The sequence below is a fragment of the Cnephaeus nilssonii genome (assembly GCF_951640355.1).
Source record: "Cnephaeus nilssonii genome assembly, chromosome: 14".
Taxonomy (NCBI): Eukaryota; Metazoa; Chordata; class Mammalia; order Chiroptera; family Vespertilionidae; genus Cnephaeus; species Cnephaeus nilssonii.
This window is the reverse complement of record NC_137085.1, coordinates 15,301,885-15,313,459: the sequence shown is the minus strand read 5'-3', so window position 1 is coordinate 15,313,459 and position 11,575 is coordinate 15,301,885. Positions and strand designations below refer to the sequence as shown.

The window sequence follows — 11,575 nt, the reverse complement described above, 5'->3', positions numbered from 1 at the left end:
GGGTTTGTAACCATGACATGTTACAACACTAGCCTGAGCTGGAGGATACCCGGGTTCCATGGACCTTTAAGCTTATGTGGCCCTTTAAACTACATTATTTCTGTGATCTTCACAACACCGGGTCTTCCCAAGGTTGCTCAGCTAGTAAATAGTGAACCAGTAGTTTTCAAACTTTTTAGCAGAAACTCCATCCTCTTTTCTTTTCCCCAAAGGAAACTGTACACTGGTAAAAGATTTGAAGTGTCTTATCAGGATAAATTCTTAAATTCACATTTATAACATTTACTTAATGTCAATCAATGAGGCTGTTTTAAAAACAAAAATACAACAGGGGGGTAAGGGCATGAATGGGGGGGTTGGGGTGGTAACGGGGGAATAAGGACACATATAATACCTTAATAAAGAAAATAATAATAATAAAGTTACAAATGAAAATCCAAAAAAAAACAAAAATAATCATTGAAGTTATAAAAGGAAATTTCAGCCTTAAATCAGGCTCTACATTTCCTTAATTCCTCCATTTTGTTTCAAGAGCTCTGTGCTATTTATTATCACTTTAAAAATGGAATTTGAATCAAATAGTCATAAAATCACTGAAGCATCTCAGAGAATTCTACAGAGCCTAGTTTAAAACCATGGTTCTTCAGTGCTTTCCCACTACATCAGGGGACTTGTAATGTGACCTCATTTGCCTCACCTGTTAAAATAAGAAATTGGACTCTTACCTGTTTGGGTCCTCAGATCTTTTGAGAATGTGTTGGAAGCTACAGAGCACAAATTTGCATACAACTTCAAATTTCATACAAATTTGTGCTGACCCCATCACTCTGCCTGTCAGAAGATTTAAGAACCCCTGAACTGGATACTCTCTAATATCTTTTTAAATTTCAGCAGCTCTGGGCTCAGATCAGGCTGAATCATTTCTCTCTTGAAGTCCCCGAATGGGAGATGTTAAAGAACCAGCTCTGGGAATCCCGGCTCCCAAATCAGGTTCATTCTGTTTACGGTACCATTAAAAAGGATTCACATGTGCTAATAGGATAAAGCCCTTTTCAATCTGCCCTATAGCCAAAAGAGTTTGTTAAGAAAGGAAATTGAAACCACTAAGAAAACTGAGATTTTAGGAAACTCGGGAAAGTCACCACAATGGAGGCTAGGAATCTTCCCTTAAAAATTTAGGGGAGTTGGGGGGAGGGGGGAGAGAAACAGGCTGGAAATTAAGCCCTCTGAAAATTACTAGATGTCCCAGGACTGAAAGGAACCATTACTATTAGTAATTATTTTCAGCATCTGGCCCCCAAAAAGTCTCCAACAAAATAGCTGTCTACCTATCATCTTGTTATCCCCTTTCTCCGTCCTAGGCTTAACAACAACTCTGAATTAAAAAGATATTTGTACACCAATGTTCACAGCAGCATTATTCAAATAGCCAAAAGTGGAAAGGACTCGTATGTCCAGCGATGGAAAAATAAAATGTGGTGTACCCTGCTGTCCGAAATGAGGGTGTTCCTATGAAACCTTTCATAAGCCAAAATGGCATCAAACAAAGAGTATCCTCCGCTTTACAAAAGTGCAAGTTGCATCACTTTGCTTTTGTGAAAGACCTACTTTAGTACCTGGTTTAGCTAACCAGAGGAAATCCGAAGACTTTTTACATAAAAGCTGTTACCATACTAATTCTGATCTTACGCAAAAGGGAGGAGACCTAACGGGATCTTTTGGAAAGAGGGGCCTACCCATATACATTCAATGGCATATTAGTCACAAAAAGGAATGGCATTTTTACATATGCTACAAAATGTTTGAATCAGTGAAATAAGCCAGACACAAAGGACAAATATTGGATGATTACAGTTATATGAGGCACCTAGAATGGTAAATTCATAGAGGCATAAAGAATAAAGGTTAAACAGGCTAGGGGAACAGGGCAGGGAATGGGAGAACAAGAAATTACTGTTTAATGGACACAGATTTTATGTTGGGGATTATGACAAACTAGAGGCCTGGTGCACGAATTTGTGCACATTGAAAGGAAATTAATTAGAAGGTGGCCAGTGGGGTGGGACTGGGAGAGACAGATGGCCAGACTCGCCATAGAGCCAACCTCCCATGGTCCCTTCCTGGCCGGCCGCACCTGGGATGGCACCATGGCTCAAAAGGCGTCTGTAGAGTGAGCGGGATCCTTCCGGCAGGTGGGGTCCCTCGGCCTGGCCTGCAGGGATCGGGCCTAAACTGATTCTCCGACATCCCCTGAGAGGTCCTAGAGTGCGAGAGGGCACTCTGCAAAGTTGCTGTCATACAGGGTGTGGAACGCAAATGCAAATGTTCAGTAAACCAGAATCGGGCCAACAGTGCCCCAGCAACAACATAACCCATGGTCAAAGGTAGAATTGCATGGCCCCGTGAGGAATTGGGCTCCCTCTTCTCTGGTTCCAGGGTGCGTCACCTGAGAACCACCTCTGCCAAGTCACTGCAGCTCGGCAGCTCCTGCTTTGAGTGTCTGCCCCCTGGTAGTCAGCCCATGTCATAGTGACCAGTCGAATGGTAGGAGGGACACTTAGCATATTAGCCTTTTATATATATAGATGTTTGGGGATGGCTACACAACAATGTATTTAATGCCACTGAATTGTACACTTACAAGTGGTCACAATGATATATATTATGTTATGTATAGTTTACCACACAAAAAATAACAACAAAAAGGGAACGTACCATTAAAAACATTTTTTTGGACTTCGGCTCAAGGATTCCCCAGAAGCTTGGCCGAACCTTCCTGGACTGCCCAACATGTACAATGCTTCCATCCAAGCTTCTCTCCCTCTCCTTCACTTGGGATTGGACTTGCATCTGGGTCTGCTCATTCCCAGGCCTTCCCCAGTTCCCTCCACTTCCCACCACACACAGTTCCCCTAGTACAGCCTGTGCTCATTTCATTTTGCCTTGGCACCTGCTTCTTGAAGGACCAGGATTAACACCCAGAGTGAATGCAGCTGCTGCACTTGTACCCAGGCACCTGCGCACCCTCAGAGTAATTACCAGGACGCACTGAGCCACAGCAGGCTAACCCACTTCAAAAAAGCTTTTATTGAATTCAATTCCCAAAAGCACTGATTTTTGAGACAATTTTGATAGGACCCTGAATGTTTGCAGGGCTGTTTTTGGCTACTGTAAAAAACACACGCACATCAGGATGGCCCTACTATGAGGGATGGACAGTTCTAGAAGGCACTGACCAGTGACAGGGGTGGGGCCTGCCCTTCCTCAGGCAGCCAGCTCCGCAAGGGCCCTGTCCAAGGGGTCCGTAGACCAGTAGTCGTCATCCCAGCCGAGGAACCAGCCCACGAAGGAGGGGGGCTCAAAGCCTTGCTTGACCATGGTGATGGGGGTCCGCCTGTCACGATTCGCTGGGTCCGTCTCGATATACCGCTTAGCTGCATACACACATACAGGAGAAGGAAACCAGAATCCTCAGTGCCTCCCTCGCCAGGGAGAGGGTTCAGAGCAGGAGTTACCTTAGATCAGTGGTCGGAAAACTGCAGCTCGCGAGCCAGGGTTTGCCGCTCTGTTGACTAAGGAGTTTGCCGACCACTGACCTAGACTCTCGATTCCAATAATTACAGGCTGTTGTTGTTCCTTGTGATTAATCCCCTATCCCAGTGGTCGGCAAACTCATTAGTCAACAGAGCGGCAAACCGTGGCTCATGAGCCGCATGTGGCTCGCGAGCTGCAGTTTGCCGACCACCCTTAGATGGTTTTTGGTCCTACTGTCCCTAATGCCCAATCTCTGCACTGGACACCACTGTCCCTTAAATGCAATGATACTCACAGGATTCTCCCACCACCCCGCCCAGGAACCCAGGAGGGGACGGGGTTACAGCTTAACCTCCTGCCTGGATCATTTCTCTCTTGCTGTCCCCTAATGGGAGATGTTAAAGAACCAGTTCTGGGAATCCCGGCTCCCAAATCAAGTTCATTCTGTTTCCCATCACAGAAATCCCAGTAAGATCAGTCCTTGGGCATTCTGGGAACCCGAGCAGCTGCTCTCTGCTCCTTCCTTTCCCTGGCGTGACCTGAGGCTTTCTGAAGGCGCTCTCTCCACCCCAGGCAGGGCTCCCGTGGGACTGACCATGGATGAGGAAGTCCCCACCCCACTGTCATGAACTCCCAGACTCTAAGGAAGCTGCTCCCACCCCCCCCGTGTGAAACGACCCACAGGCAGACTTGGGTCCTCACCAGAGTTCAAGGCTTCCGTCTTCTCCTCTTCTTGAGAATCCTTTCCAACCCAGACAAAGACCTGGAGGTGAGATGTGAAATAAAAAGTGCATGAGGGTGCTGGCCAAACTCACTGCCGGACGAGGAGGGGAGGTTCCAGGCACAGGTCTGGACAAACCCTCAGCTGGCAAAGCTCACAGACGACTAGGATTTGAAATGCACTTTTCCAGCAACACCTGGCACTGCCTCTTTTAAGTCTTCTGTCAACACCTTGGAGCTGGAAGTCTAGGTCCTCCCACTCCCTTGGGCCCTGAGAGCCTTTGCCTTCTGTCCTTCACCCACCTGGTCCCAGGTGTCCAGGAGCATGACGTCATCAGTGGCCAGGTCTTCCTGCATGAGCTCGCCAGGGACCTCTTCGATCTGGGAAGGAATGGAAGAGGTGAAACAAAGCGCCCAGCCAGCACTCTTCCTCCCCTGGGAAGGCTCCCCACAGCACAGAGGGAGCTGCAGAGCCTGCTCTGGCCAGCAGGGGGCTCCCTCCTCTGTGCTGTGCCAGCAGATCTGCTTCTCCCTGCCCTGCTGCCCTGGGCCCTGCTCCCTGAAACATGCCCCTCCCCACTTCCCTCACCTCCCCAACCCTGGGACACGCAGGCACTCACCACAAAACGTCCGATCTTGTTGGAGCAGGCAAAGAGGCGAGGAGGGTGGGCGTCCATCTTCTTGTCCTTCAGCCGTGGGGACGTGCGGTAGGTGGCCTTCCCACCCAGGGCCTCCCAGAAGCTGTCTGTGAGGGGAGGCCACACAAATCGCCATCTGACACCACTGCCTCCCTGGCACTTCTCATCAGTCTGGAACAAGCCCTGCCCTAGAGCAGCCACCGCTCTCAGTCCCAACCTCCATCTTAAAATCCCAGGGGGCCCAGGAGGGACGGGGCCTGAGAGATTCGAAGGTGATGAAACGGAGCCCGGAGGGACAGACTTGGCAGTAGATGCACGACAGCAGGGCAGGATGAGGACGATTATTCCCACTCAGCAAATGAGCTGATTGGGGCTCAGAGAGATGCAGCAACACACTCGACATCATACAGCCAGTACTCGAGTGAAGCCAGGATGCAGATCTTCCCAAACTCCCATCCCCATAGTCTATCCACTATACCTGCTCTATGTTCAGTAAAGACTATGTGACTGTTTAAATTTTTAATTCATTCAAATGAAATACAATGAAAAATTCAGTTCCTCAGGCTAATTCCCACCAGTGACATTTCAAGTGCTCATTAGCTACACGTGACTGATGGCCACCAAATTGGACCTGGCAGATAAAGAGCAGGCCCACCCTCTCAGAAGGTTCCACCAGACACGCGGCTCTTTCCCGGGTCTGTGCAGCACCAAGCAGGAGGGAGTGGGGTTAAAAGAAGAGCAGAGAGACTGAGCAGAGAGATGCTCCTGGCTTGTGTTCTGGAAAGAGAGGGGGGCCCGAGGCAGTTTGGTGCACTGAGTCCAAAGATTAGAAGAGACCGCTGCCCCTGCCTATGGTCTTTCAGGGCTTCCTAGCAAATGACCACCTCCTCCAGCAGCCTCCCTGACTGCCCCAGCCCACACTGAGCTCTCCTTTCTCTAACTCCTGGAGGCCTCTCTCTCTCACCACAGCCCTCATTTTCATCCAACGTGCTTTTACGTATCACACCTTAGGAGACAGGCAGTGAGAAAGGGTGAGGATATAGAGCCCCCAAAGAGAAGGAAGGTAGGGTAGCCTAACACCTGCAGTCCACCGAGAGCAGCAGGCTCCTCTGTCCCTCGGTCCTTCCTACCTGGCTCGCTGCCTTCTGCCACCGGCACAGGTTGGGCCTGCAGCACCCTGAGCAGCTCCTGGGCCCCTGTCTTCTCCGCTTCGCTGGCTCCTGTACCCACCCAGAGGTAGGCGGCCGAGGGAGTTTTCAGGACAAAGGCATCATTGGAATTCAGTGCACCAGCCTTAGGCATTATCTGGGAGGAGAGCGTTTGATTAATAGGAAACCAGACAAAACGCCCTCAGCCCCCTTCGCACCGCCCGGGAGACACTGCAGCAGGACCACCTTAGGTGGGGACTTGGGTGAGCACAGCCCATTCCAGCTGAGGGCACAGACGTTGGACACTGAGGGGCTTAGTTGACTTCCAGGAGTCACTAATGCCCTGTGGCTAGCCAAGGTGATTCTAGAATTCTGGGATGCATGAACAGAGGTTGAGTGCCCAGAATAAAGGAAGTGATAGTCCTATTCTCTTTCAGGCTGCTCAGACCATTCTGTAGGCTTATGTTCAGGTGTGCACCTTACATCATGAAAGGGACAGTAGCCAACTGAAAAGTAATCGGAAAGTGCCCAGATGGTAAAGCCTGAACGCCCTGCAAGTAGTGAGCTCCCCGTTATGGAAGATGTGCAAGGGGCCCTGGGCATCCTTGAACAAGGGGAAGTCTAAGACATACAATCCTGCTGCAGGTACAAAAAGTTGCTTCTTAACCCCTCACCCAATCCTGTATTCAGAGGTCTGCCCATCAGCCTTGGAGGTTTCTAGGAGGCCACACCCTTCTGGGGTCCAGGGTCTGGGTGTTAGTTACCTCAACAGCTCGGGTGGCTCCAGAGCTGCTGGCCCGGACTTGGAAGAGGCGAGTACTGGCGGGGGCCGTCTGCCCACCCTCGCGGGAGGTGCCACCCTTATAGATGATCATGGGCTTCCCGCCAAACAGGCTCATGAGGTGGGCGGGCTCCTTGCCTTGGACCACACGGCTCTGGCAGGAAGACAAGAGAGCAAGTCAGAAAAGTGGGGGCAATAGTCTTTCCACCCTCCCTGGATAGCATGGCCCAGGCCAGCCTCCCAAACGAGGCCATCACACTTGTATGTGTGTGTGGTGTGGAACTGATCCTACAGCACACAGGGCTGTGCAGGGCAAAGGGAATTCTGGGAAAACTGGAGACAACGCTATGACTCGAGGTCCCCCGGGCACTGCCTCAGTCGCTCTCCCATCCCAAGAGGACCTGCTTTGCTGACCTGACCCTGAGTCTAGGCCAAGAAGCAAGAGAGCCCATGTTTGCAAATGTTCCCTTAAATGGAAGCACAGGGACTGTCCGTGGACATGCTTCCAGGACGGTGACATCAGCTCCAGGCACAAAAGCCAGTGGTGGTGAGAAGCGAACCTTCCAGATCTGGAGACCCTCCCACACAGTCAGTGCCCCAGATGCAGGCTGCAGGTATAGGCCAAGATACATCACATCTGCTCCTGCCCATGTGCCCACTCAGATCCCAGTTGTGGCCCCTCGAGCTAAATCTAGGAGGAAATCTCATGTGTGTGTTGGGAGTACTGTGCTCACTCCCCATTATGACCCCCACTGCTGGGTTAGAGCTCAGATCCCAGCACCGCACTGATGGTGACATTTTGGGCACATGCCTCAACCTCTCAGGTTCTTCCTCGTAAAATGAGGCCAAGAATGCCCAGCATCCAGAGACCACCACTGTCACAAAGTTCAGGGCACCGACCTTGGATCTGAACCTAGAGTCCCACCCACTCCAGGTGTAGGATAGAGGAGGGAGAATTCTGTCTCCTTCCCCCATATCTTCCCAACCTGGCTCTGCTGCCCTCCAGGGCCCCACCCTGTAGCCAGAACAACCTTTCAGATCCCCAAATCACCTCACATCAGATTTATCCCTCAACAATATCCCCTTGCTCTCAGGATCAAGGTCAACATCCTCACCATGGCTTCTGTGTTCTCTGAGCATCTCTCCAGACTCCTATCATTCTAATACCCAATGTCCCCCCCTCCCCCGCTCCCCCACCTCAGGGCCTTTGCAGTAACTCTTCCCTCTGCCTGGATGTGCTTGCCTGCACACTTTACCTGGCCAACTCTTACCCATTCGTTAGGCCCCAGCTGCAAGTCCCTTCCTCCAGAGGGTGAGGATAGGGGTCCTTCTCTAATCGTATTACATCCTAGCTGGGATCTATATCCTTACACTTAACATGCATGTATAAGGGGCCTACTACGGGCCAGGCATGGCTCTAGATGCTTTACAAATACTAACCCTTCATCTGCACAGCACTCCTAGCAGATAGGTGCTGTTATTATCCACAATCTGAGAACAAAGTGGAAAGAGGCTCAGAGACTTGCCCATGGTTGCCCACAGGTGGAGACAGGATTCAGCCCTAAGCAGGCTGCCACCAAGCCCATGCTCTGAGCTGCTCTCCCGTTTTTCTCCTACAGCGTCTTAGGGTTTTCACTCACTGCATGTAACAGCGTGTGATTTGATCTCCTGTGTGTGATTACGCACCCGGGTGTGTGCATGTCTGGTAAACGTCTTTCTGTCCCCTAGACTAGAAACCCATCAGGGCAGGCGCAGGTCTGTGTGTTCATGGCTACAGATGCAGTGCCAGGCACATGGGAGTCCTCCTAAATGTTTGTTGGATGGATGGATGGATGGATGGATGGATGGATGGATGGATGGATGGATTGATAAATAGACAGATGAGTGAACAGATAGACAAGGACCAGAATGTGGCCCAGAGAGGCGCAGGACTGGGCTCACCTGGACAGGGGTACCTCCCAGCTCCTCATCCAGCTGTGCAGTCAGGATAGCAGACGCAGCGACCTCATCCTGGGTGGACTGGGCACCCTGCCTGGAAGAGGGAGGAAGTGATACTTAGTACTGGGGTTCACACAGAGACCTGAATCTCTCCTTGCACCTGAGCATGATAAACCCACAAATTACCAGATTACAGGCAATCAAACTGATACCAGAGAGGGCAAGGGGTTCTCTGAACAACAACCACACAATGTTCATAATAGCAAAAGACTGTAATAATCCAAGTATTCATCAGCAGGAAATCTGTTAAACTACAGTTCAGCCACACCCTGGAATATTATGCAGCTATCAAAAAGAGCAAGGAAATTCGCTGACACAGATTGGTCTCCAGGAAGTATAAGTGAGAAAAGCAAAGTGCAGGACAATATATAAAGTATGCTATCTTTTGTGTAAAGAAGGGAGAGAACTAGGAATATAGGGTCATATTTGCTTGTGTTTGCATGAAGAATTACTGGAAGGCTATACAAAAAACTAATAAAAGTGGCGACCCATGGAGGGGTGAAGTTGGAGAACAGGACTGGGAACAAGATTTCTAAATACATACTTTTTAATTCTGTTTTGATTTTCTGAATTACAAAAATGTGTTACCTATTTTTTTAAAAATTGAAAATAATTTTTCATTAGAAAATAGGTGGAAGGATAAACACCTGTGTGCACAGTACTTAGAGTGAAATGTGGGGAGATTTTCTGCAGGTTTGTTTCTCCCTATTCCATCCCTATTCACCACATCTCTTACAATGGTCATGGAATGTTTTTATAAGAATAGCTTAAAAGGCCTTCCAAGAAATAAGACAAGTGGTATTGCTCTTTGCATAAGAGCCATTCCCAGCAGAGTGCTGGCCCACATACAATTAGACACACCCTTCAACCCTGGTTGCCCCCTGCCCTCAGGGCTCCCACATTCCACCCATGTGGTCCCAGTACCTCACCAGTTATAGATGATCTGGCCCTGGCGGCCACCGTGGCGGTAGTTGTACAGGATGATGTAGCTGTCCCCACCGTAGAACTGCCCATATGTAGCGGGGTCCACAGGCACTTTGTTGGAGCCTTCAATTCTCCAGATCTGCCAGAGCAAAGCTGGACTCAACATGGTGCGGCACCCCCCCCCCCCCAGTTCAGCCCCACCACAGTGACGCCCCCTGGGACAAGCTTTTGATAGGTGACTCCACCTGGGCTCAGAATGAAGCTAAATAATTTACCCTTCTCTGAATTCCTGCCCCCCGCCCCCCAACTCTCCCGCACTTCCTCCTCAGAGGGATGAGCACAGGCACTGGCAGCTGGCTTTTAGTGAGCATAGCACAGTGAGAACTGAGGGCACAAATCAACATACGACCCAGCCTCCACCCCCTGAGAGGTTGTGTGACCTGGAACAACTTGCTTAAACTCTATGAACCTCAGTTTCCTCATCTGAAAAATGGAAAGGTTGTTGTGAGGATCAAGTGAGTTTATTCATGAAAGTCTAGCACAGAGCCTGGCACAGGGTGCTAGCTCTGCAGTGCGACAGCTACTTTATTATTAGAATTATTACAGTTGTTATTACTAATTTTGCCATTATCGGTATCATTATTGAATTGTCTGGACGCTGCAGATGGCCTCCAGAGGCAGGGCCATCACTAGGTGACCTCAGAATGATCCCTGCGGGCAGATCTCTTTTCAGAGCTCTGGTGACAGGGTTTTTCCTGGTGGCCATGAGGCCCTGCAGCGCCACCTGGTAGTGCTGCACAGACTCTGAGTCCTGCAAGTCCCAGGAAACAGAAGCCCAGAATCTCAGGACCTTCAAAATTCTTGAAGGTGATGGAGTGGGATTAAACCTCACTTTAAAGGTAAAAAAAAAAGTGAAGCTCAAAGAGGTTAAGTTACTCACCCAACGTCACACAGCCAGGCGGCCAGGGCTCTTTCCATACTACCCTACCCTGAACATTTTCACTGCATCCTCTCCTCCCACTCAAGGAATGAATGAATGAATGATACCAATGATACAAATGATAATAAAAATTAACCTTTTTGCTATTTCTATCATGTGGAATGGGATCCATGTTTGCTAGAAGCAGATTCTATCTCATAAACATCTCTAAACTCCAGCCCACTCTTCGCCATCTTCACTGTCTTCCTGGTCTCAAGGTCGTCTTCTCTTCCCTAAACTACCATAACAATCTCGTCGTGGGGTCTCTACCTTCATTTTCCTGCCTCTAATCCATTTTCACAGAGTTCTGACAGCACAGAACGGAGCCTGTCACATTTCTGCTTTTATCGCTAGCCCACACGTTGCAGGGGTAAGTCCACACCCTCCTTGAGGATGTCCTCAGTACCAGGCTCTGGGACAGCTTCCAGCCTCCTGTAAGACCCATGGCTCCTCTCTGGCAGCAAGTCCATATTCATACTAAGAGCCAACCCAGTGCCCCCATCTCTGTGAAGACTGCCCAGACCATCCTACCCTCACTGTCTTCCTCTGTCCCCATAATCCCTTTGCTGGCCTCCTATCTTCCACTGACCACACAGGTCTGCTCAATCAGCTGTGACTATGTCACCTCCCTTCCCAGGCCAGGCACTTCTCATAGGCAGGTGGGTCCTGAGACACTTGGCACACAGGGCCTAGCACACAGTAGGTGCTTAGAGTATGCTGGCTATAAAAATTAAGACAAAAGTATCTCATCCACCAGAACTGTGGTCCAAACCCCATAGAGAAAAGTCCATGGGGAAGCAGGAGGCCACGCATGGGCCAGATGTGCCTAGGAGGGAGCGAGGGAGGGGCCTGG

The 11,575-nt window shown here is 49.8% G+C and overlaps 1 protein-coding gene across 3 annotated transcripts in view; it reads right to left on the bottom strand.

Annotated features, from left to right (window-relative positions):
• Positions 1–3,064: 3,064 nt before the first annotated feature.
• GSN (gelsolin) overlaps positions 3,065–11,575 on the bottom strand; it is a 47,799-nt gene continuing 39,288 nt past the window's right edge. For all 3 annotated transcript variants that reach the window (XM_079790441.1, XM_079790442.1, XM_079790443.1), the window contains 8 exons: positions 9,749–9,882; positions 8,763–8,853; positions 6,805–6,975; positions 6,023–6,197; positions 4,875–4,999; positions 4,558–4,635; positions 4,237–4,297; positions 3,065–3,434 (listed from right to left, as the gene is read on the bottom strand). In XM_079790441.1, the coding sequence (XP_079646567.1) occupies positions 3,265–3,434; positions 4,237–4,297; positions 4,558–4,635; positions 4,875–4,999; positions 6,023–6,197; positions 6,805–6,975; positions 8,763–8,853; positions 9,749–9,882 (1,005 nt within the window). In that variant the 3' untranslated portion in view covers positions 3,065–3,264. The remainder of the gene's footprint in view (positions 3,435–4,236; positions 4,298–4,557; positions 4,636–4,874; positions 5,000–6,022; positions 6,198–6,804; positions 6,976–8,762; positions 8,854–9,748; positions 9,883–11,575) is intronic.